Here is a 25,715-nt window from a genome sequence, read left to right as displayed (position 1 = left end):
GCACAATAGGACAACCTGGTACCCTCTTCCCCAGATACCCTGAGAAGTTTGTGGTTTGCAGGCTACCACCGCTGGCTGGTTCACAGCTTGGGCAGAGTAGAAGCCAAGAAAATCTTGTTCTGTGGTCCTCAAAAGTTCTTAAATACATCTGCCTAATCCTTGGTTTCTGCCTTATGTCGGTTTTAGAAAATCAGGCGAAATGAATTGTTTTGTTTTTTTCTTTCATTTTCAATTTGCTTTATGTCAGCAAAAATTCTCTAATACCTCTTCTGCATTTTACTTGAAGAGTAAGCTTCTCTAGCTATTTCTTGAGATTAAGGCTGAAGCCTAGAAGTTTCATTTTGATTATATTAATAGCAATAGCTGGTGGAAACAATGCCTTCTTTTACTTTTGACATTGAATTTGCAAGAGAGGAGGAGATTTTCAGGAGAATTTTATATGCAGTAAATTAAAGTGGAAGGCATATTATATGTTATTTAAGTAATTTTGGCACATCCATTTTTCCTGAAGCAAACAGATTTGATTTTTGTATTGTGGGCTTGATTTTTATTTTGGGGTGTATGTGTGAGAGAGAGATTATTTCCTAGACTCATGAAAGTTACTTTGCTTTCAGGAGGACAAAAAATGCTTCATATGCAATTCACAAGATCCTTATCATGAGACCCTCAATCCTGACAGTCATCTCATTGAAAATGTGGTCACTACATTTGCTCCAAACCGCCTTAAGATTTGGTGGCAATCTGAAAATGGTATGTGGTTCATGTGGGAACAAGTTTGTGGAGTGTGATTGGTCACTTGGAAAAGGTTGACAGACTCCTGGGTGTTTGTAATTATGATTCCTCTGTCCTGTGATCACGGCCTTTGACAGATTTACTGCCTGAAGCACTAACTTCTCAGTAAAATCTGATCCTTCTTCTTGAGCATGTACTTCCTATAAGAAAGCAGTCTTTCATGCTTGACCTAAGTGATTCCTAGTCCTCATTCTGAAGGGGGCAGGGCGCTTTGGGGAGTGTGTGTAGGTGTTAAGGAGGATGTGGGAAGGCCCTGTACTATCTCAGGCCCTTAATCTTCCACAAAAATATAGCATCTCATTCCAATCAGCCCCAAATGAAAGGGCAGAATCAGCCCCCACCACTATCACCACCTTCTTCTATCTAAAGAAAAATTAATAGTACAATGAATAAGCACTAGATGTGATTTTTCAAAAACTTAGTCAACACATATATCACCCAAGTCAGTTTCCCCAGTGAGTGTGTAAATTTGATCTTTTGTCTCCCCTTTGCCTTTTGGATCTTGGTTTAATAAATTCATCAAATATGATGTTGCTATTGCTGTGAAATTAAGCCAAATTACTTTTGCATTTGTTTTAAACTTAAATGCTGAGCTTTGGGGAATAACGGTAGAGTTATTGTGTTTGTTAATTAACCAGGTATCATTAGATTTAAATAAAATTATAAGATAGGGCTCTCAGAAGGGAAGCTAAGCCTGGCCATAGAAAGCAGGGACACTACCAGAGCTCATTATTATATGCCCTACACCCAAGACATTTTTGGATGCTTGCAGTCATTCAACATTCTGCAAAGAACTCCCTTATTAGATTTCCTCATCATTGACTATAAAATTCCACATGCTTTCTAGAAGACTGTTAGTTTCCAGGGAGGGTTGAATTGTTCACTGGTTGGCCTTGGGACTCCACTGGTTACCAGCTTGATTGAGATAGACTGGTCCTCAGAAAGCATGCATCAGTTAGAGCCTTATTAACTCTCATGAGAGGATATCTTGGTTGATCAGTGTAAAAGAGAAGCTTCTGTAAATCTGCACCTGAATCAGAGAGGACTTCTGAGATAGTATAGAGCTTATTATGAATAGTTGAGGAGCATTTCCTGACTGCTCACATTCATCTAGTGAAACGAAACAGAAGGAGAATGCCTCAGTGTTAAAATAAAGACTGTTCCCAGTTTAGGTCATAGACAGTAAAATAGTTCCCCATGTGCTAGTTCTTGGTTACATCAGGAGTTTAAAATTTTCTTCAACTTTTAGTTTGTGTGGCAAGAAAGGCCAAATGAAAGACCAAATGCCAGAGAGAAGGGTTTTTCAGTTAAAGGGGCTTGATTTCTCTGTCACTCTGACACAAGATTAGATGGCATGAGGCTGATGGAACTTGGTCTTTAGAAAGCCAGACCGATTATTACTGTCCCCTGTCATTCTCTGTTGTCTGATAGTGATAGTTCACAATTAGGGACTTTCTTTGTAAATGTGATTTTATCTGTTTCCTGTGTGTTTTGTCCAAATTGAGCTTTCCATGGTGGCATTAAATTATCAGTTCACAGGCTTGGCATGTATAGCTACTTTTAACTTACATTTCACAATCTATTCCTAGGTCTGACAGAAGTCAAATACACTGTGGAAGAATGGTCTTGTTTCTTCTCCATGGATTTTCCTTCCAATATTAAAAACATTTGTAGTGCTTTATTAGGTTATAAACTCAAGTGAAATGTGCTTTTAGGCCACACGTTGCCGCACATGGTCATATGTTGCAGAAATGGTACTAGTCTTGTTGGTACTTTACATTATTTTGTTCTCTTCAATTTGAACAAATATTTCATGTTTTTAAAAGCTTAGGAGAAGAGAGACATGTGATTGCTTGGCTAACGTTTCACATGAAAAGAAATGTCCAGAACAGGTTTATAATATGGTTACTTTTAATAATTTAGATAAAGTTATGATGATTATAATGTTTTTCTTTAACATTTCAACTAACTCATATCCATTCCAGTGGCCACTTTCCCCTCCTCCAATTGACTTGGTAGTTTCCCAGCTGGAGAAGTTATTTCAAAAGTCCAACCGATTTCCTGAAAATACACCAGCTGGTGACATGACTCATTCTGACATATTCCTGTCTTTCGTGCTTTGGAGGCTTCCTTTGCTCTGGAAGAGGGACCTTAAAAGCTCTGAAGCATCAGAAAGGTGGAAAGGTCTCCATTGTCAAACAGGCAGGGTCCAGGGGATTAGGGCAGAGGTGTTGTCCACCTATGAAATTCCAGTGGCCTTTCTGTGTATTAGAGTTGGCCTGATGTGCCCCTGGGGCTTGGTGCAAAGGCCCATTTGTTTGTTCAGGCTTTCCCCTCAAAGAGGAGCTGTTAGTATTTGTCTGGGCTAGTTTGTTTATTGGTCCATCTTGTCTCTTTGATATTCTTTTTCAATTGTGAAAATGCATCAGGGCTGGGTTTTTCTAAATTGGAGTATAACTCTTATTTATTTTCATTCCTGCTACATAGAAAAAAAGGAGTCTCCTGAAGGAGGATTGTGTCCTTGTGTTTTAGACTGCAAGCTGAGCCCCTGCTGTGCTCAGGAAGTGCCCATCTCCTTTCCCCTTGGAGAGCCTCTTGGCTTAGAGGGATGGGAAGATATTTCACTGTTTCCTAAGTAAAGATGTCCTTGACACAGCTCGAGGCATTCTGCCAAATATCTTATTCCAGTGAGCAGATTCAACATGCTGAGCTCCACAAGAATTTGTGGAAAACCGAAGGGTCTTCCGATTTGTGCTTTACCACCGAAATCAGGACCCAGGTTTATTGTCATCTTATCTGCCTCTCCAGCTTACTATAGAAGAAGGCACAGGGGATTTATATGAGAAGCATAATGATAACTTAAGAAAACAGTCTCAACTGTTCACAGATGTTCCTGTTTACCCTATTGTTTCCTTTTTATTTAAAAAAAAATCTATAGGTGTGGAAAATGTAACCATCCAACTGGATTTGGAAGCAGAATTCCATTTTACTCATCTCATTATGACCTTCAAGGTAAGGAATCCATAACTTTCTCACAGATGACACATGAGAACTCTGTGTAATCTCCATTTCAAAACAGATGTCTGTTGCAAATTGACCAAAATGGGAACTTAAATGTTATTGTTGACATAAATTGGGATAATTGGGCAGTTTTTTAAACATGAGCATGAATAACTGTGCTTAACAAATACTCCATCTTCACAAGAATAAGTAGAGAAAGCCACTGTTCTAAGGTAATTCAACTGTAAACTTTTAATTAGGTGTGTTTTATTTCCCCATGGAGAGAGGCAACTCTGACTCTCCCCAACCACCACAAAACATCTGGAGAGTAAATCCCTGATTGCTTGCCTCGATGATTTAATGCTGAGTTTTGTAACTAAAAAGGAAGTGTTTTGTCTTTAGTTTCCAAGGTTTTGCAAAATTTGTGGGAACAGTTTTACAGTTCCTTAAGAAATGTGTATGCCTTCTTAAATGTAGATTTTCTCATCCTTTTTCTTTTCGAGATGTAAAATGACTCCAGGACGAGGGAATGTCTGTACAAAGTCCCTTTGTTTCTTCTCAAGCAGCTGCCTGGAAATGACAGACTTCACATGGCTTAAGTACATGCTGGTGCACACAAAACCCATAATTTGCTTATTACTTCTCAGATTAAAATCACTTGCAAGTAGTTTTCAGTTGGAGTTGGGGGCCTTATCTATACCCTCTCAGGTTAGGAAAAGGTGCTGGGGTAGATTTACCATGTGGGCAGGTAGCCATGAAAGTCTCACTCGTATCCTCCACTGAAGGCTGGGAGGCTGGGGCCACGGGTGGGCGTGGAGGTCAGAATGTGACTGGGAGGGATACTGGGCTTGGGGAGGAAGGTTTACACAGTGACACCTGATACTGAGAGGGTTGGGAGAGCTCCCACTAAACACCTTTCTCACTTACTCCTTGTCCCTTCAATTATCACACACTCAACCTGGCAGTTAGCATTAAAACTCAGCTACACATGAGGATATTACCTTCATGTGATGTGACACCTGAAAATAGTCATCTTTATTAATGTTCATGGTGCTATCTTTTACTTTGGAAAGGGCATCTGTTTACATACATGGGTAGTTCTGAGTTCCTTTATATCCAAAAGTTCTATGGGCACATATTCTATAGTTGAAACTCATTCAATGAGTACAATGGGCCAAAGATGCAATTTGGCATAGAAATGCAGAAAGTCTGACAGAGGAGGTGATGATTTAACTGAGATATGAAGAATGGGTACAAGTTGTCATACTTTATGAGAGAGAACTCATCTTTGGGTTCTAGTTGGTGTGTGAAAAGCCACATCGATAGGGTTGGACAGACTTGGGTATGAATCTGCATTCTGCCCTTTACTGGCGTGTGTGGCAAGAGCTTTGGCTCTCCCTCTGGGAAAGTGGGGTAAGTAATTTTGCTCCCCTGGCCAACAGTGGGAATTGATCATTTTTATATGTACTAATGCTTGGCCCAGAATTGCTTGGCAAATATTTATTGAGACATGAGTAAGTGAATGAATGAGTCTAGACATCTTCCGTTTGTAGGAAACTGCTCCAGGCTTTGTGGGATATTTTAAAGATAGTGGAGTTCCTGCTTTCCTTGAGCTTCCAGTTTTCTAGAGGAGAAACATACCTGCAAATAATTCATCATACACCAGTTGATGTGCTAACTGCAATAGCAAAAGTTCGGATAATGTACATTAGCATGGAGAGGTGGGAGATTAACTTTATCCTGGGACATGAGAGAAAGCTTCATGAGAGGCCTGGGACTGCCCTTGACCTGTGCCAGCAAGAGTGAGCAGGATTTCGGTGGGAGGAGGTGGAAGAAAAGCCATTCTGGGCAGAGGAAACAGTCGGAAAGCCCAGCTCTGGACTATTCTGGCAGGGCTCATTCAGCAGAACAATGTAGATTTATCTCGAGCTTGGGGCAGTGAGGGGAGGAAGGGAAGTAAGATGACATGACTTCTTGCTGAGGAGTGTGAACTTTATAAAAAATAGGGAGCAATTGACAGGAAATGAGACTTGTATTTCAGGGAGGGAGTCAAGTGGAAATGCAAAGGAGGGCCTGGGACTATGGTCAGTGTTTAAAAAGCGCTGACTTAGGAGGGGTTGGCGTGTCAACGCAGAGGCTATCTGTGATCCTCAGGAGGGAGCGCCTCCTGCATCCCAGATGCCTTGGAAGCATTATGGGAAGCTTCTTTAGATCACACATACCCTATTACCCTGCTACTACTGCCTCTGAGAATCATCACCAAGAGGTGGAGACTGTTTTCTAAGAAAATCAGTTGCACCCCTAGAGTCAAAGGTTAAACCATGAATTAGAGAAAGATTAGAAGCGGAGCAGTGGAAGGAAAGGTAAGGACAGGATGAATTAAAGGTTACTCAGATGACTAAGCTGAATTACTAGGAGGGTAGTGATCTATCCATAACAGTGAGGATAGGAAGAGGAAGAGGATGAAGTATACATGTCATTCTTACTCATGTTTGAAATGGATGTGGCTGATTGTTAAGTGGATTGAGTTTTCTTAAGCTAACAAAATTCATTTAGCATATACACAGTATATTTTTGTATATGGTCAGATGTTTCCAAACCCAGAACCCTGTTATTTAGTATGAAGTCAGAGGCAATGTGCAAGCACTGTGAGGCCTGAAAAGGTTGGTGACTAAGCAAGGAGAGTGGAAAGGCTCCCGTTCCGTAGGTAAAATGTGTTGTTCTCATTTCCAGCAGCTTCTTAATTCCACAGGAAATTGGATAACCTGTCAGTGGTGCTTTGGGACTCAGAAATTTCCAGAAAGGAGGGAGAAGGAAGCATAGCCAGGACTGTCTGTAAGGCTTTTCCTCTCCACTCTCCTGTGACACAGACATCAGGCTGGTCTCCCCCCAAGTGTTGCTGCCCAGGAGCTGTTCTCATGGGGAGCTTGGCTGGCTCAGTTAGCTATTGGGTTTTTTCCCCTTACTTTAAAATTCTAATTAAGTATCATTTTTTTATATTCCTGAATTAGTTAAAAAAATGAACTTCAGCAACTAGTAATTGAATAAGTCAAGGAATCTGTCAAAATGTGACCATCCATTTCCTTACCTTGGTCTCCTTTTTCAGTGGAAAAGACCGTCAGGATTGTTACAGAAACAGGGGAGTCCAAAAACAAACCCCAGAGTTTGCGTCTGAGAGATAGGGAGCAGGAAGCAGCTTTCAGGATGCCCTTGCATGCCTGGGGCTAGTGGCTGGAAACATTGTTGCAAAGATCCGCTTTACTTCTAAGACTCAGGAAGATGGGAGGGACCTTGGACTGTGGGCTGGTATGGAAGAAGCAGACAGAGCCTACGTAGGGTTCTGTGAATGGTCAGAATGGTTTGCAACACCCACTGCGTGAGAGGACGCAGGGGGAGAGAGGAGGCAGGGAGGAAGAGAAGCAGCTGTGGACATATTTTGGGCTGGCTCTGGCTCTAGGAGGCTCTCTCTCTCAGGCTCTCTCTGGCCCTCATGCCCTCACTCTCTGGCTCTTGTGGGCTCCCTCCATCTGGCTTGGAGAAGGGATCTCCAGGCTGCTTTAAGAAGAGGCTCTTGCCAGTCTGCTTTGAGAAGGAGAGGAGATTCCATGTGGTTTGCAGGAAGAAGGCAGTTTACAAGGAGGCTGAGAATCCAGGCGGTCCTGCATTGAGAGCTGGAGGGCACCACAGCACAGAAAGGACCTCCCCAATCAGAACTGAGTGATTGGCAGCTACTGGTAAAGCTGAACTGTGCCTAGGAAGTAGGGAAACAGTGTTTCTGACTTTCCAAAGACTGGCCAGGTCTGGGAGGGGGAGGCAGGGCTTTGTGTAAATAAGCAATTCTTTTCCTTTTCACCAAATTCTGGTATTCAGAGTTATAATTCTGGCAGCGGGCAATCAGGCCCCTAAATAAACAGCCCGAGGGTTCTGTTTCAATCGAAGCAGCCCAAGGGTTCTGTTACAGGATTATTAAGAGAGGCAAGAGGGGGCTGGGGATGTACCAGTTTACACCTTTAGTTGTCATGCAAATTTCTGTCAAGCACTAGTTTTGTAATTCAGAAGTGTCTTTGCTCAGGTTCCATTTTCTAGGTATGCTTAACTTTCTTGATCTTCCTCCATTGTAGTCTGGCTTCCACTTTACCCTGTTCATTGGTGTTGAAGTGTTTTGCCTGCTTCATCTCTTATTTCTAGTTGACCCTGTTCACCACACCCCCCTAAACCTCTGTCCTGCCTCAGTTTCCAGAATTTTTGTCCTCTTCTTTCTTGTTCTCTGACATTCATTTTTCAGTCTTCTGTTATGCCACTAGCAATGAGGCAAAAAGATAGGTTTGGTTCAGCCCGGATTTGAATCTAAGTTCTGCAGATAGCTAGTATGAGAAACGCTCACAATAAAAACCGGGACACAGGACTTGAGCAGTAAAGCGAGGCCTTTATTCACGAGTCTGCAGAGCCAGGCGCACCCTCATAGCCAGGAGAATGTGCGCCTCAAGTAGACAAAGGAAACTGGTTTTATAGTCTTAGCTTCCCCACCCTGAAATTGCCACCCTAAAGTGATTATCTTTTCCACCCTGAAATTGCCACCCTACAGTGATTATCTTCTCCACCCTAAAGTGATTATCTTCCTTGCCCTAAAGTGAGAGCGATTAGCTTCCCCGCCCTAACGCAATTAGCTCCCCCTCCCCTCTCCTTCCCTGTTTCTCCATGACTGGTTACTCTGGAGTTACAATCTAACATGGTTATCTAAATGCCCCTTCTGTGGTTTGTAGATATGCCAGTGCTATCAGCTCCCTTCTCAGAGACCCTCTAATTACATTTTCCCTTAAGACCCTTTAATTACATTTGCCCTTTGTTACTAATGACTTTTTACTGGTTTGGGAGTCACTATGTCCTTGTTTCTAACACTAGCAAGTCAGTTACTCTCTCTCCACCTCAATTTGTTCATACGTAAGAAAAATGTATTGTGAGGCTGTATTATTTCCCTAGGGCTGCTGTTCAAAGTACCACAGAAAGGGTGACATAAACAACAGTCTGAGGTCAAGGTGTCAGCAAAGTTGGTTTCTTCTATGGCCTTTTCTTTCTTTACTTATAGATGACTGTCTTCTCTTTTTGCCTTCACATGGTCTCTCCTCTCTACATGTCTGTGTCCTAATTTCTTATATGAACACCAGTCATAATGGGTTAGAGCCCACTATAATGACCTCATTTTACTTTAATTACGCCTTTAAAGACCCTACCTCCAAATACAGTGACAGTCTGAGGTACTGAGGGTTAGGTCTTCAACATAAGAATTTTGGGAGGATGCAGTTTAGCCCATAACAGAAGGTTAAATGAGATAGTGTAATTCAAGCTCTGGGCACCACTCTCTTTCCTTCCTTGTCTAGCCCTTTGTTGATGCATTTTCCTGGAGCACTGGCTTTGGTTCTCTTTTATCTTGTCCATTGCTTTTTGGGGGGAAATGATATGTTTGGAAGTTTCAAATATTGCAGGTAGACAGTGATTCCCAAATCCATGTTTCAGGCTCCATTCTTGCAGCTGTGTGCTGGACCACTGTTTTCAATTGTCCAGTGGGCATCACCGTATGGATGCTTCACATGTCGTTAGTCCAGAACCAAAAGCCTTCACATCTCTTAACATGTGTTTGTTATTAGTAGCACAGTCCACACCCCACCCCACCCCCCAGCTACCCAAGCTCAGGTACCTGTGTTTCTTTCATCTCCCTCCCTTTCCAATGAAATCTAATTCAATATATTTTACTTTCAATAAATTTTCAGAGCAGTCGATTCCATCCCTTCATCTGTATTCAAACTGTAAAGCTTGAGTTAAGCCCTACATCTTTTTTCTGTCGCTTGATTTCATTTTGTCCAGTTAAATCTTTGTGTCTCCCCTTCATTGCATAAAGATGAAGTAAAGACCTTAGCACCGCAGACAAATTACTTCCTGCTCTGCCCCAACCAACCTTTTCTGTCACCTGCAACAGCCTCCACCCCTGCCTGAGAAACACCCACTTACCCTTTTAAGTTTTAGTTTGATGCCATCTTCTCTCTGAAGCATTGCCTAGTTTTGTGTGTGGTAAAATATACATAATACAAAATTTGCTTTTTAAAACCCTTTTAAATGTATAGTTCAGTGGCATTAGGTATATTCACAGCATTGTGTAACTATCACCACTGTTTCCAGAATTTTTTCATCACCCCAAAAAGAAACTTTGTTGTCCATCAAGCAGTACAGTAACTCCTTATTGACCCCTCCCCGCAACCCTTGGAAACTTGTAATATACTGTCTGTCTCTGTGTACTTGCCTATTCCAAACGTATATACAAGTGGAAGCATACAATATTTGTCTTCTTGTGCCTGGCTTATTTCACTTACTATAATGTTTTCAAGGCTCATCTATGCTGGAAATATCAGAATTTCATTCCTTTTTATGACCAAATAACATTTCACTGCATAGATGTAGTTTTTATTTGGACATTTGAATTGTTTCTACTTTGGCTGCTGTGAATAATGCTGCTATGAATGTTCATGTACAAGTATTGGTCTGAGCCCATTTTCAGTCCTTTTGTGTGTACAGCTAGGAGTGGAATTGCAGGATTCCCCCAGTCTCCTGAGTTAGTAATTTCTTCCTCTTATTTTCCCAAAGCACACCACATGTGACATGCAGTGTGTAACTGATTTATACCCATATTAATACCTCATTGGACTATCTACAACGTATGTGTGGTACTGAGTAGCAGTCATTACACATCTATTAAATAATTAAATGAACAATTAAAAGAAGAAGTACTCAAACAGTCATATTATAAGGACCTGGTGACTAAATATACCAAAACTTGTTTCTATTAAGGCCTGTTTATAATCAGGTTCTAAAAAGAAACAGCTTACTAATCTTTGGTAGGGTGGGAGAAAGTGCAAAGTTTAGAAGCTAGACACTTTCCTGCAAGAAGAGGCTCTGCAGAACAGCCACAGTCTGAAATACCAACCACATGCAGTCAATTGAGTGATATTTTCATTTGAGATTTTTAAAAAACCATTACAAATAAAGCATCAAATAAACCTTCTCCACCCTGTCTTTAGACATTCCGTCCTGCCGCTATGCTGATAGAACGATCATCTGACTTTGGGAAGACATGGGGCGTGTACAGATACTTCGCTTATGACTGTGAGAGCTCCTTTCCAGGCATTTCAACTGGCCCCATGAAGAAAGTTGATGATATAATTTGTGATTCTCGATATTCTGATATTGAACCATCAACAGAAGGAGAGGTTTGTTTGCTTTTTTTGTATTACATCTCACTTGCAAATCCAGCTTTTGATCATGGCAGAAATACCAATTACTCTTCTATCTATTTTTAGGTGATATTTCGTGCTTTAGATCCTGCTTTCAAAATAGAAGATCCCTATAGTCCAAGAATACAGAGTAAGCTTGTTTTCAAATTAAAGTTTGATAGAAAATAACAATCATAGAAGAACTTTTACCCAGAGCACTGCTACCCAGAATCTAAATATTCAGTGCTAAGTCCACCCTTTTCATTTATTATTTCTCTGCAATACCCTACCAGAAGCTCTTGAAATTGGCAGTAATCACAATCCTTACTGGTGGGAAACATAATTTGATAAAGAGTAAAAAATTTATGTCATAGGTACTCAAACAGTTGTGCTTCTCACAATACCTTATTTATTTTATTGCTCAGTATATGTATATATGTGTATGTACAGATTAAGCTGTTAGATAAAGTTGTTGTAACAAAGTATCCCCCAAAATACAGTGGCTCAAATAAATGGAAGTTTATAATCACCTAGAGGGATTTTTGGTGAAGAGTAGCTCAGTTGCCACATTTAGGCTCATTAGATAAAATATAGACTGACACCTACTTAAATTTGACTTGCAGAAAAACGATGAATTATTTTTTAGTATAACTATGTCCCATGTGATATTTGGGACATACTTATACTAAAAAGTGATTGTTTATCTGAAATTCAAATTTAACTGAGCATCTTGTATCTTTATTGCTAAATCTGGCAGCCCTAGTCAGTAGGCCACCTGGATTCCCTGATTCCTTCTCTCTTACTGTCTTTGTCCACATGGTTAGAGCTGGACCAATGTCCTTGTCCCAACCTGTGGGAGGGGAGGAAATAAATGAAGGGCAAGTGGCACAGAGCTGTTATCACTTCTACTTGCATTCCATTGGCCATAATTAGTCACATGGCTCCACTGCAGGAGACACTGTGGGACATCTCCAGGTAGGTGCCCATATGCTCTCATACTCTTGACTAGGGCTCTTATTGTCAAAGGACAAAGAGAAGAAAGAGTAGCGGGGGAATCAGAAGTCTCAGCCATGCTCAATGTGCTCAATAATGTGAGAGCTGTATTTCCATTTTATAGCTGAGTAAACTGAGGCTAAAAGAGTTGGAAGACATGTATAAGGTGACATTAATGTTAGTCAGATCCTAAACCCATACGTTAGGATTCTTAGTTCAGAGCTCTTTGAAGCATTTAGTAACTCTGCTATGTTTCTTCAGAATTATGTTTGGATCTTTTGGGGAGACAGAGTGTACACTAATTAAAAGAATGTGCTTTGGAGTCAGACAGATTTAGGTTTAAATCCCAGTGCCAACATGTTATAGCTCTGTGACCTAGGGCAAGCCGTTTGCTTAAAACTTTTTTTAAGCCTGTGTTTTTTGTTTTTGTTTTTTTATCTGTAAATGGACAGAGTAATATTGACCTTAGGGTTGTTTAGAGAAGGGAAATGAGTTACTGTATGTAAACCACCTACCAAAGTGCCTGGCGCTACTACTGTTGCCGCTGCCAGTTGTGGCTTAGGTCTCGTAGGGACCTGGTCCTGTGGTCGGAGTGCAAGGGCAAGGCTCCTGTGACTGAGGTGCGTGCAGTCAGGGGAGCAGCGGCAGGGCAGGGCTGATTCTTATTTTCCAGCTGAGCATGGCCCCATGAAGCTCCCAGCCTGAAGGATGGAAGAATAGAATGGAAGAAGTCCAGGGAATATTGCCAGAAGAATGCTGTTTCCTCACTTAACTTAATTTTACATGCGGCCCAGACTGTCTCTGGTCTGTAATTTACTCTTTCATTCTGTTGTAAAACAAATATTTAATGGCACATCCAGCCCTGTGCCATTTCTGAATGAGCTCTGTGAGGCCTTCCCTCCCTGCTCTTAAAATCTAGTTGTGAGAAATGTCCACCTGGGCTCCCATGGCAGCCTTCTCTCCCTCACCCCTAGAACCCCAGTGCCAGGTCTTTGAAAGGACTCACAGTCTGCTCCTTTTTAGGTGAAACTTGTGGGACTTGGGGAATGTATTGACATTATAATTCTGTTGTCTCCTATTGTTAAATGGCATCAAAAAAATTATTTCTGTATCAAAGAAGCATCCATTTTAGCTATTCATGCTTTTGATTTACTTTTTAATCAAGGGAACAATTTCTCTTTAGTTGTTTCTATTGTTGAGACCTTTGAGACTCACTTCAAAAGTGATTTTTGCCTCTTAGAACAACAGTCAATGTGAAACTTAGTTGTTAAATATGGCAGGAGAGTGGAGGGGAGTGTATTTGCTCTTCTGAAGTCTTCCACAAAGATCAGTTCAAGGGTTTCTAAATACTCCAGCTGCTCAAGTTTGTTGTTTGGCCTCTCGTCAATAGGCACTTGTGCTCTTTCTGTGCAGGAGCATTTGTGCAGGAGGAAATGTTGGCATTCATAAATTCCATTCAGCTCAGTAGACCACAGTTTTTCTGTTTAGTTTTTGATTTTACAAAGAGTCCAAGTTTAACGCATGGACTCATGGACTTGCTCTTTCAACCCACAGCTCTTTCTATAGTTTCTACTGTAAGCTATGTATATATTACAAGCATATAAAATTGTACTTGGGCTTTGAGAGTATCTTATGCACTAGGCCAATTCCCTATTGCCCTGTGCTGTAAATTATAAGAATGCATCAGCAGAGATGAAAGTAAATCTTAGGAGCAGTTTCAGGCTCCAGAGCTAAGTGGGAGGGCAGATGGACAAATCAATCTTTTGGGGTCCACTTTAGCAAGAACAACTCAGTAATTAATGAAAACATTGGTCAGAAGGTGGAATGGCTCTTAGTTTATAAAGTTACTATAGATTGCAATTGACAGCCCAGCTTCCATTATCAGCAGAGGTCTGTAGGTCCAGGAAAGAGAAAAGAAAGTAAGAGAAATTGATCTACAAGTAACTTATATGTAGGAAAAAATAATTTTCCCCATCATCTTAATACTAAACTCCTTTATGCTTCTGCCACTGTATTGTATTGGTAAATTTGTGTTGTAAAACTATGACAAAAAAAAGTTATAGATTGTCATGTTGATTAAAAACTTGGTTGAAGCCCTGGCTGATATGGCTCAGTGGATTGAGCACCAGCCTGCGAACCAAATGGTCGCTGGTTTGATTCCCAGTCAGGGCACATGCCTGGGTTGCAGGCCAGGTCCCCAGCTGGGGGCGTGCAAGAGGCAGCCCTCTCTCTAAAAATAATAAATGAATAAATAAATAAATAAAATCTTTAAAAAAAATACCTTGGTTGAGATATTCTGTATCTCAATTGTGGTTATCCTATAGTGTTAAATTTATTTTAGTAACTTGGATTTTATCTAAATGGTGGGAAATTCCAGGTAGTATTTTCCTCTGCAAAAATAAATACAGACATACAGGATGGGGCAAAACAGGTTTACAGTTGTGAGTACACAAAATGGAGTTTATTCTTGTATTATTACTTGTTATTGTATTAATTTACATATGAACAATTATAAACCTATTTTTGCTCTATACTGTATGTTTCTCTCTAACTATCTTACATTAATGAGTATTTGAGTTGTTATGATAAACCCTTTCCCACCTGAATGGGATTTTCTGATTTTGAGAATGACACTAATCGCTATGGAAACAAGATGGTACTGCAATAGTTTAGATTACTATGTGCCAGTGGGTTCTGGTAGTCATGCAACCACATTCTTAAGTTTCTCCACTGAAACATCAATCTGCAAATAAATCCATCACAAAATAAACATTCTCATTAAACTAATGAGAAAGTAGTAACCTTTCTTCCTTCCAGAGACTGTCACATTATGTTAAGTTTTACTGTTAGGATCATCTAGATCATACAAGAGGGGTAAACTTGACTTAAGTTATTTTTATTTGTCATGCCTTTCTGTAAAGACAAAAGATGTATAATTGCAAAAGAAGTCTTGATTGTTTGATTAGATTTTTCATCTTCTGGTGACCTTCATAGATCTCTTAAAAATCACCAACTTGAGAATCAAGTTTGTGAAACTGCATACTTTGGGGGATAACCTCTTGGATTCCAGAATGGAAATCAGAGAGAAGTACTACTATGCAGTTTATGATATGGTGGTTCGAGGAAATTGCTTCTGCTATGGCCACGCCAGTGAATGTGCCCCCGTGGATGGAGTCAATGAAGAGGTAGAAGGAATGGTAAGCAGGCATTCCATGTGGCTTTCTCCTTTATACAGGTGAATCTAAAACGAAAATTGAAGCTAGTTGTACCTTAAGCCTTTCATATTTTGTAGGGGTTTTATTTTTCCAGACTTACAATTAGGCCTTTGCACCGTAGTTGATTTTCTCTTTGCTTACTTTCTTGGACTCTGAGAATGTAAGGACTGCTCATAGACATTGAATTCATTTTTGGAAATTGTTGCTGCAGGCTGATGCTACAGTAGATATTTTAATCAGCAAATATTAAAAAATATTTTCTGAATAATAATATTCCTTTACTTTAAGGGAGATTAAAAATCGCAAGCATTCTAATCTTTATGGTAGAAGGCATAAATTCATCCCAGTCCAAAGAAACTGAAATTTGAACCTAGACGTGCCCCCAGGGTATCATTTAGGGATCAAATGGACTTTGTTTCTTTATATCTTCTAGTTTCATTCTTTTCCCTGTGTTTTCAAATTCTGTACTTTTAAATTTTTTGGATATTGGTGATTTATAAAATGGATAAAGTTACAGTATTTTACCAGCTTTAATGCATTGGTAATTCTTGTAGACCCATAGGATTTTAAAGCCAGAAAGGATTTATTAAACCAACCGTCCCTATTAGAAGAAACCAGAGAGTAAGTAATTTGCCAGAGGGCCCTAAATAAGCAAATGGCAGATGGAAATTCAAATCTGGCTCTTCTGAATCTGCCCCAGGGTTCCTTCCACCAGACTGTGGGCCTCCCTTCCTGATGAGCAGTGCCTTGCTGACTTGCTCTTTGCCTTTTCAAAGCTTGTTAGTCCTCTAAGAAGGTGCAGGATTGAGTGTAGTCAGCTGTCTAAAACTTGTCTTCCCTTTCCTCCAATTAGAAATTTATTGCATGGATAAAGGGGAATTTTTTAAAAGACCTAAAGGGAGGATTTAGCCTAATCTTGTTGCTATATTTTTCAGAGAACCCTATGAAGATCATATTTATTTTTCAGTGTAACACATTTGATATGTAGCTAATGTCTTGTAGTCATGTCACTGTCATGCATCTCGCAGTTCATTAGACTGTTTATTCAGAAACTATTGAGTCCTGTGGTATGCACTCTGGAGCTACTTTTCAGTTAATGTGAAACCACCTTGGAATGACAGGATTTTAGTCTTCTAACTGCTGCATTCCTGTCAAAGTAGGTCCAGAGTGGACCTGTCTGTCCCGTTCCTGGATTCCATTCTATAGCTATTCCTGAATTCCATGCTATAGATTATGCTAGTGTTAAGGTGAGATGCCCACGTACATGCATATTTGGTAGACTGAAAGAATTTACAGGCCTCGGGGGTTTAAGCATGCCTGTGGTAATGCAGTGCAAAATAATGCATTATGGACCCTCGTAAAGCAAAATAATGTGTGTCTTTCTGAGATTTTATATTTCCTTTCTTAAAGGAAAAAAATAAATGTAAAAGGAAAAATGTAAAATACTTGGTTGAAAAAATTTTAAGTGCTATGCTTGAAGACAAAAACAAAACAACCAAATGAAAACTTTTTATATGAAGTGGTAAAACATGCAGTAATGTGAGTTGGTTCCCATTATAACTTTTGTTAATTTCTATCATAATACATTTTTTAATTTGTAACTAGTTTTTTAAAATCTTAATTTACTACTTTTGTTCATCTGAGTTGTTTTTATTGATACTTTAACAAAATATTTATTGAGTATCCATTATATAATAGGAACAGTTCCTAGAGATGAATGTTTTAGCCATCAACAAAATAGATAGAACTCACTGTGGGAGGGAACAAAATTGATACAAAGAAATCCCTATTGTGGAGCAGTAGAGATTAGAATTAGTATGAAAAGGGATTTATATTTTCCATTGATCGTGGAGAAAATCTAGCCATTGGCATATCTTTTACTTTGCTCTTTCCTATTTTTACAACTTTCAAGGTTCATGGACACTGCATGTGCAGGCATAATACCAAGGGCCTAAACTGTGAGCTGTGCCTGGATTTCTACCATGATTTACCATGGAGACCAGCTGAAGGTCGGAATAGCAATGCCTGTAAAAGTAAGTATCAGTCAAAGGGACATTTTGAATCAATTCAGACTCTACTACCTACTTTTTGATAAGAGATATGATAACAGTACACTGTTATGCAAAAGGAACTCAAGTTACTGCCTTTTTCCCAGCTTCACCCTAATGTTCCTAGGAAAAAAATATTCACTCAATTAAATTAATAGATTACTATTTACTGAGCTGCACCTATGTGTTTAGCAGATTCAGTAGAAGATAAAGATGTTGTTCCTGACATTGTACGTTTTTAAAGCAAGATGCCCATGAGAGAAAAATGAAAGAAAATATGGCCTGATTGATCATTAAGGTTGAGATGTGGAGTAGAGTAGTTTAGCCTTGTTTCTTTGCCAGCTTAACTGCAGCCTCTGGCTTACTTCCATCCATCCATCTGCCTGTCCATCTGCCCCTCTATCGCAGTGGTATTCTCTGGGCAGAGGTGTCGTTTGACATACCACCACCACTCCAACCCCAACACAGTGATTCTCATAAATTGTCCTCCCTCTGCCTCTTCTCCCCAAAGAAGGGCTGTTCTATGATGGAAATTCAGAAAGCCTTTAGGGCTGGAGCAGTCAAAGTTTTGTTAGTAATACAACCCAGCTGACCCTGAGTGAATAGTTAAAATTGTTTAGGTAAAGAGAAGAAAGAGAGAGAGGAGGGAAGGTAGGAAGGGAGTTCAGGTAAGGAGAATAACATCAAGCACAAGGCCCCAAGGACATTCTGGTGACCAGCACAGAGTCTATGCGAGAAATGATTCCAAGGTTTAATTCAACAATTGTATCAAGGGCAAGACTCTCCTGGGCACCAATGAAACATTAGCAAAGCCCTGTGACGGCCAAGCTCAGTTAAGCTTCATTGTGAAAGGATAAGAGGAATCTGTGTGAATTGTTGATCACAAGAGTGAGGCGACTGAAGCTTGGTTGGACCAAGGTGACTGCCGAGTGGGCTGGCAGAGGAACAAACTGCACTAAAGCCAGCTAGATAGATGGCTGTTAAGCAGAGCTTCATTCTCACTGAAGAGCCTGAACTCGTGTGGTGGTACGAATGGGAGGAAGTGAATCAGGCCTTCCTACCCTGTTCCTCAAAGCGGGCAGCCCACACAGGCTTTCTAGGAACATATTGCCTAGAAAATTCTCTAAAGTAATGTATTCCCCTCCCACCCTGAGTGGGACCCAAAGGTGTCCTCCATGCAATGACATCCTTCCTGCCAGTGAGCTTCTAAGGGGACTTTCCCCAAAGGTTTTCAACTTTTTGTAGCCCCTTCTCTTCCAAAGAGGGCAGATTATTGAGGTTATTTCATAAAGTTTACACTGGGAAGGTTTCCAGGACGATAGAGGATTTAAACTGATATCATAAGTGGCTATGTCCTTTTTTATCACAGGTGCCTTCTTATTAATTGCTGTTTTGCCTGAACTTCATCCCTAGTTTCCAAAAATGAACTTTCTTCCTGCCAACCCATTCTTCTACTGGCAGACTTAAAAGGCTTTTGTTGACATTGGTCTTGTCATGCAGAGTGTAACTGCAATGAGCATTCCAGCTCATGCCACTTTGACATGGCAGTCTACTTGGCCACTGGAAACGTCAGTGGAGGAGTGTGTGATGACTGTCAACACAACACAATGGGACGTAACTGTGAGCAATGCAAACCCTTTTACTACCAGCACCCGGAGAGAGACATCAGAGATCCTAACTTCTGTGAACGTAAGTGGGGAGTGGTCATGAGGTGGGACCTATTTGAGGTCACTTTTCAATCTGAATAGTCTGGTGGTCATTATCCCTCTCTGGGAACTCATAGTATGGCCATTAGACCCAGCCTTAGTTTATCTGCTTTATAGGATGCTAGGAGTGGAATTTATTTGGTAATCCAGCCTTCTTTAAGTCTATTTTTTGTGACATCTGAATGAAGAAGGGAATATATATATGTATTTCTACAAATCTGGTGCTTTTCATCCTTTTTAGAATGTACCTGTGACCCAGCTGGTTCTCAGAATGGGGGAATCTGTGACAGTTACACAGATTTTTCCGCTGGCCTCATTGCTGGTCAGTGCCGGTGTAAGTTATATGTAGAAGGAGAACATTGTGATATTTGTAAAGAAGGTTTCTATGGTTTAAGTGCCGAAGATCCATTTGGTTGTAAATGTAAGTACATTTGTTAAAAAGCTTGGGAGTCCCATTCTGCTTTGCAATTCTAAATCCAGATGACTGCTTTAGACTCACTTGGTTTATGTTTCTTTACTTTGTTTTATCGTCAATAAAGCTTGTGCTTGCAATCCTCTGGGAACAATCCCTGGTGGGAATCCTTGTGACTCTGAGAGTGGTTACTGCTACTGTAAGCGTCTGGTGACAGGACAGCATTGTGACCAGTGTCTGGTAGGTAAATCCTGCTTACATGGGATGGTTAGTTTGTGAATATGACATGTTTTAATAGAGAATGCTTTTCCCTGTTGTAGGTTTTATCATCACCCTTATATGTAAATGTTATAAAACATGAGTAGAAACTTCACAAATGAGGAATTATTGTATCTTTTTAAAAATTATTTTTCAATTATATTTGACATACAATAGTATATTAGTTTCAGATGTACAACAGAGTTGTTAGACATTTATACACCTAGTGAAGTGATCACCCAATAAATCATTCCATCTTTTATTAATAATAGCAAAAACTTAGAAGAAATAGTGGGAGAAAATTGGGAGCTCTATACAGTGTGATATTTGATTGCCACTGAAAATAACAGTAACATGAGAAAATGCTTATGGTTATATAAAAAAACCTCAGAGTATGAGTAGTATCTTGATTATGTAGTAAAAAAAATCATCAAGAAAAACAAAATCTAGAAAGAAATATACTGAAAAGTTTACTGCACTCATTCCAACTGGAGTAATTATGAGAGTAATTTTTTAAATTCTGTATCTTTTATAACATTTTTGTGATTGTTTTTACAATTTGGGAGAGGAAGTCTACTGAACCCAAACTACATTATTGTTACAGAGCGAAAGGGGGTTCTTTCACGTGGCGCCTTGGTGTAAAACCCAACAACTGGTGTTGAGGAAAACAGGTCTTTATTTACAGTATTCCAACCTGGGGAGGGCAGTGAGCACTTCAGCTCAGAGCCCTGTTCTCCCACGGGACCCAGCACTTCCCTTGCCCCCCAAAAGGCTAGAAGCCAAAAACATGCCCAGAAGTTCCCCATCCCTTATCTGTCAGCTCTCTCCTTCAGGATCTTGGGTACGATGTCATCAGCCTCTGTATAACTGTCCAGGAAAACATGTGCCATGTTGCACTGGATCACGCATGGGTCTCCCTTTCAAAGCAGCATGGAGTACTCCCTTTTCTTTCCAACCTGCTTGGAGTTCTCCTAGCCAAAATATCTGTGTCTATTTTTAAATCCCTGAGTGCTTCCTGTGATGCAGTGGGTGTGGTAACCAGTTCTGACCATTCATAGAACCTTGCATAGGCTCTGTATGCTCTTTCTGCACCATTCCATGGTCAAAACCCCTCTCATCTTCTTAGGGCCTTGGAAAAACCAAACCATTTGCATAACAAAAACACTAGCTACTAGACACAGGCATGCAAAGGCATCTTAAAAGCTGTTCCCTTTTCCCCGTCCCCTAACCCACAGGCTCTGGGGATTTTTGAGACCCCCACTCTGTAACATTATGATCAGTGAATATGCATATTGTATATATCCTGGTAGATTCTTAAAGTAACTTTCTTGAAGTCTGATTTAAATGAAGAACCTTGTTTTTATCTCCTCATTAGGAAATGTGTATATATGGAGGTACAAAGAGACCTTTTCCCCTAGTGTATACATTCTGTCCCATTTCATTTTATTTCCATCTCCAGTGGCTCAGGATGCAGTTTTCTCCTCACCTTTCCATTGTGAAAATAGTCCTTGTTTTTTAAGCTATGTTTCCACATAAACAAACCCTTAAAAAGCTTGCTTTATGGAGTTTATGACAGACTGAACTTAGGAAATTTAAAGGCCTACCAAATATTTGCCAGAACTCTTACTGCTGGGGTAATTATATTGAAGAAAATTGGCATCTTTGCTACCTTCTCATGGTGGTTATTGGAGGCAGGCTATTTGCAGGGCAAAAAAACTACTCTGAACTGGCCTTATTATGTGACCCCTCTCTGACCCTAGTGACCTGCAGCTTGGGTTTCCTTATCTCAGAATACTTATACTCATTTCTTTTGTAGGCTTTCTTCTTTCACAGTGCAAATGAGCGCTTGGTAGAACAACCCAAACACGCTATAACTTGTTTCTTGCCGAGTCTATTGTGTAATTACAGAAACCCACCTTTAGATGTTTAATCTTTTGTTCTGCAGCCAGACCATTGGGGCTTAAGCAACGATTTGGATGGATGTCGACCTTGTGACTGTGACATTGGGGGAGCCTTAAACAATAGGTGAGTGGAGCTTCTCTTAGACCCTTGTACTCAGTCACCCAGGGAAGCCCTCAAGATCCCTAGGAGGAGTGGCATTCAGTCTCTGAAGAAGATATGCAGAGAATGCTCACCTTTGTTTTGAATGCTTGATAGTCACTTTTGCCTGTCATCTCAATGTTTTCAAAGATTTATTCATTCTGAGAGTTAACTTTGAAATTTTCTAGTTTATGTCTGTGTTTCTTGGTTTTAATAGCATTGTTGTCCTTGTTTTTGTGCTTTTACTTAACAATATTTTTTAAATTATGGAAACATGTATGCCTATAGTTCTAAAAAAACTCAAACAGTTCAGACAGATATCTTGCCCTTTCTCTACCCAAGTACTACTACCTAGAAGCACCACTGTTAACAGTTTCTTGTATCTCTGTAGAAATTAATAATAGTGCTCAGAATACCTGTTACAAATTACAATTTCTTCTCATTTCTTTTAAAATAACGTTAGGTTTTATTTTTTAAAACAGACAAGCACACACAAAAAAATAGCTCATAATTTCTCACTTCGTATTACTGACATTTTTTGAAAATCAAAGTAATAGATGTTATGTACACAATTCTGCAACTTGCTTTTTTTATCTAGAGATATTTTTCACATCAGTGTGTATTCATCTACCACCTTTTTGTACTCTGTCATTTGAAAGTACCATGATTTATTTATTTCCAGTCTTTTTGCTTTTTAAAAATGTTACATTGAATATCTTTGTAGATATATCTTGATGAATGTTTGTTAGATATATCTATAGATTAGGTTCCCAATGGTGGAACTTGGAAGTCAAAGTGGATATTAGGTTGTTCTGTCGATGGATTATGCTAATGTATTTTTCTACCAACTGGTTATAAAAGTACCTCTTTCTCTATTCCCGCCAGCTGTTGGTATTATAAGACATTTTTTCACCAATCTAAAAGATAAAAAAGGAACTCCCATTTTGATTTGTGTAAAGAATCTTTTCATTTTCTTCTTCTTTTTTTCAACTTCCAAGCCTATTAATGAAAATTACATATAACTTTTAGTTACTTAAATATTTTGGTATTCCTTGAATATATGAGACACAAAGCTGTACCAGGAATTATCATAATACACGTTTGGCAAGATGTTAAATTTCTGAGAGTTTAATTAACTACCTTTGAGTCAAAGAGAGTTTGGGTCTCTGCTGGTTACAGGATCAGATTTAGAACATCTGGTAACAATAGTGTGAGTGACTGCTGAGAGAACAGGCAGATATTTCCTTGTTTCTGAACTTTCCCAGAGAGAACATGCTGAATTCATTGAGCAAGCTTCATGTACTCAAAAATTGACTCTCTTTCAAGATTATTTCCCAACACCATAGTAGTCTTCTGGGAAGGAATGAGATTTCAGGCAACAAGAATGTGTTCTGTTTGGCCTCTGTATTTGGGTTTGTTTTATTCCAAATAGTGTAGTAAACTCAGTACAGCATGTATGTAGCCTTCTGAAACTCCAGTACTGAATGTCTGTTCTTAGAAAACCTCCAGAGGGAAGGAAGCAAGAATAATTCCATAAAAGCCAGAAAGAAAGACAAACTAGTTGTCTGCTTATGGAATCATTTTTCTGACTTTTCTTTGTGACTCCCAGAACACATGCTGATTCCTTTAGTAATGTACTCCTCAGTTCAAAGCTGTCATCACACTTACAATTCATCTCGATTAGATGAAATGGCACCCATTATTCTCTAAATTAGGTCATAAACTCAGGAATGTCCAATGTTCCTTTAGCCTAAATGGTTTATATTACTTACACTTCCTTCCTCTTTTTCTCTCTTCCACGCACATTTCCTGTCTCTAAATCCACCTACACTTAGCCCCTGAGCTGCCACTCGTATTCCTTGCAAAAATTTATAAAAGCAAGAATGTGCTAATCAAGACAGTTTGTGAAGCAAAACATTTCAGTGAAGACTTTAAAGCAGGTAATTTGATCTCTGTAACATGATTGATGAGACACTCTGGTTTTTGGCTTGACTGATGGGAAAAAAGAGCCTTTCGATATGCCTCTGGTTCTGTGACTCTGCAGTGTTTGCTAGTGATCCTTTTCCAAGTTTCCCCCATAAGGACTTTTTCTAGAGCTCCATAGAAGTGGTCAAGGTCCAGTCTTCTGAACACCGATTCTACTTACAGAATGCTTGGTGCATAGTAGACACCTGGGAGATACTTCCTGAATGAATGATTTGTTGCAACCACTCACAAATATCTTCTGTCTGATAATATTCCTTTGTTTTACTTGGATGCATAGTGGGTATTGAATAAATGTTGATTGAGTTTAAGAACTTGAGAAACAAGATTTTTAAAATATAAAAACTAAATATGTACTCCTTAGGAGAGACAGTCTCTAAATGTGATCCCAAACATTCCTTAATTACTTTTACCAGGGACAGAAATAAGTAAAAATCATGTGAAGTGGAAAAACTTTTACAATGTTTTGTATAATGTGCCAAATGGATTTTTGTAGAACAATAAAAGCTTAGTAATCCATGTCTATTATGTTGACAGCTAATCTGAACTTTTGAATATTTTTAAGGGGTAAGACCTAATTAATGTAAATAATGTATCCCAAGCCAGGTTATTGAAGCTTGGCCTACTGGATAACCTGCTTTAATGAAAAATAAGAATGGTTGCTAGGTAAATGCTACTTTTATTTTATTTTTTCCATTCATTTTTTTTGTTTTTTTTTGGTTTTTCATTACTTTTAAATGTTTTGAAAACATTGAAAAATGTAAACATCTTTACATCATCCTTCAGAGTCATTTCATTAATTAATTTAGGACTTGGATATCTGACTTGAAGACTTTTGACTTCCTAGACTGAAGTCCCCAGGCCTCACTTGATGCTGTAACAGCACATTAATTCTGCAGCTTTTTGTATTCGAAAGGTGTCTTTAGACAGGGATTGTGTCTTACTTGTTCTTATATCTCCCTTTGTACTCAGTGCAGTGGGCCTTGCAGTGCTCAATAAATGAGGAACTGAAATTTATTATATTTTAAAACAAAAGCATATTGAGTGGGTACCAAACCCTTTGTTAATATAGGTTGCTGGACATACAAGGAGTGTAGAGTACAGCTCCCTCCCTTTAAGAAAATATCCTGCTTTGCAGGGGTAGGGCTACTCTGCATAAAATGAACAGTGCTGACTGCTAATCAATGTAGAACCAACTCTTATTGGTAATCAGAGTTATGGAGGAGAAATCAGTGTTTAACAGTGGTAGCCCCTTCTTTCTTAGTAATAGAGAAAAATTGAAACTGTACAGTATTCGCTCTCCTCATCACTATTTAAGTGAAATAGAGTTTTCCTTCCAATAGAATTTTAAACAAGTTGCTAAATTCTGTATTTATGAGAAATCTGTGTTTTTAAAAAATAATCTTGGCCTTAACCCAAGTAGAAAAAAATGACATGTATTAGTTTTCTATTGTTGTCATTGGTATATTACCACAACTTAGTGGCCTAAAACAAACAAATCTATATTATTACAATTCTGTATGTCAGACCCTTGGACTAAAATCAAGATGTCAGTAGGGCTGTGTTTCTATCTTAAGGCTCTAGCGGAGAATCTGTTTCCTGCTGATTCGAGTTGTTGGCAGAATTCAGTTCCTCTCAATTGTAGGATGAGGCTCCCGTTTTCCTGCTGGCTCTCAGTGAGGACCATTCCCAGCTTCTAGTGGTGCCCACATCCCTTGACTCATGGCCTCCTTCTTTCCCAACAACTTCAGGTCAGATTCTTGTCTTGTCACATCTTTTACCCACATTTCTGCTTTCTTCTTCCACTTGTAAGAGCTCATGTGATTAGATTGGGCCCATTTGGATAATCTAGGATAATCTCCTATCTCAAGGTCCTTAACTTCAATCACGTCAGTCCCTTGTGCTATGTGTGGTAACATATGCACAGATTCCGGGGATGAGGCCATGGACATCACTTGGAGTGATTATTCTGCCTACCACAGGGCCTGAGTTATTTTGTCTTATCT

At 39.5% G+C, this 25,715-nt stretch overlaps 1 protein-coding gene across 2 annotated transcripts in view; it reads left to right on the top strand.

Moving 5' to 3' along the window:
• LAMB1 (laminin subunit beta 1) overlaps positions 1 to 25,715 on the top strand; it is a 74,949-nt gene that overhangs the window by 3,668 nt on the left and 45,566 nt on the right. For both annotated transcript variants that reach the window (XM_090287355.1, XM_090287354.1), the window contains 10 exons: positions 615 to 750; positions 3,731 to 3,804; positions 10,863 to 11,051; positions 11,142 to 11,205; positions 15,042 to 15,244; positions 17,175 to 17,295; positions 18,811 to 18,999; positions 19,258 to 19,437; positions 19,556 to 19,668; positions 21,632 to 21,711. In XM_090287355.1, coding sequence (XP_090143481.1) covers positions 615 to 750; positions 3,731 to 3,804; positions 10,863 to 11,051; positions 11,142 to 11,205; positions 15,042 to 15,244; positions 17,175 to 17,295; positions 18,811 to 18,999; positions 19,258 to 19,437; positions 19,556 to 19,668; positions 21,632 to 21,711 — 1,349 coding nt within the window. The remainder of the gene's footprint in view (positions 1 to 614; positions 751 to 3,730; positions 3,805 to 10,862; positions 11,052 to 11,141; positions 11,206 to 15,041; positions 15,245 to 17,174; positions 17,296 to 18,810; positions 19,000 to 19,257; positions 19,438 to 19,555; positions 19,669 to 21,631; positions 21,712 to 25,715) is intronic.

This window comes from Furipterus horrens, unplaced genomic scaffold, assembly GCF_987537825.1.
Source record: "Furipterus horrens unplaced genomic scaffold, mFurHor1.1.pri manual_scaffold_9, whole genome shotgun sequence".
NCBI lineage: Eukaryota > Metazoa > Chordata > Mammalia > Chiroptera > Furipteridae > Furipterus > Furipterus horrens.
The sequence above is the reverse complement of the archived record's forward strand: the minus strand, read 5'-3'. Positions and strand labels throughout refer to the sequence as shown.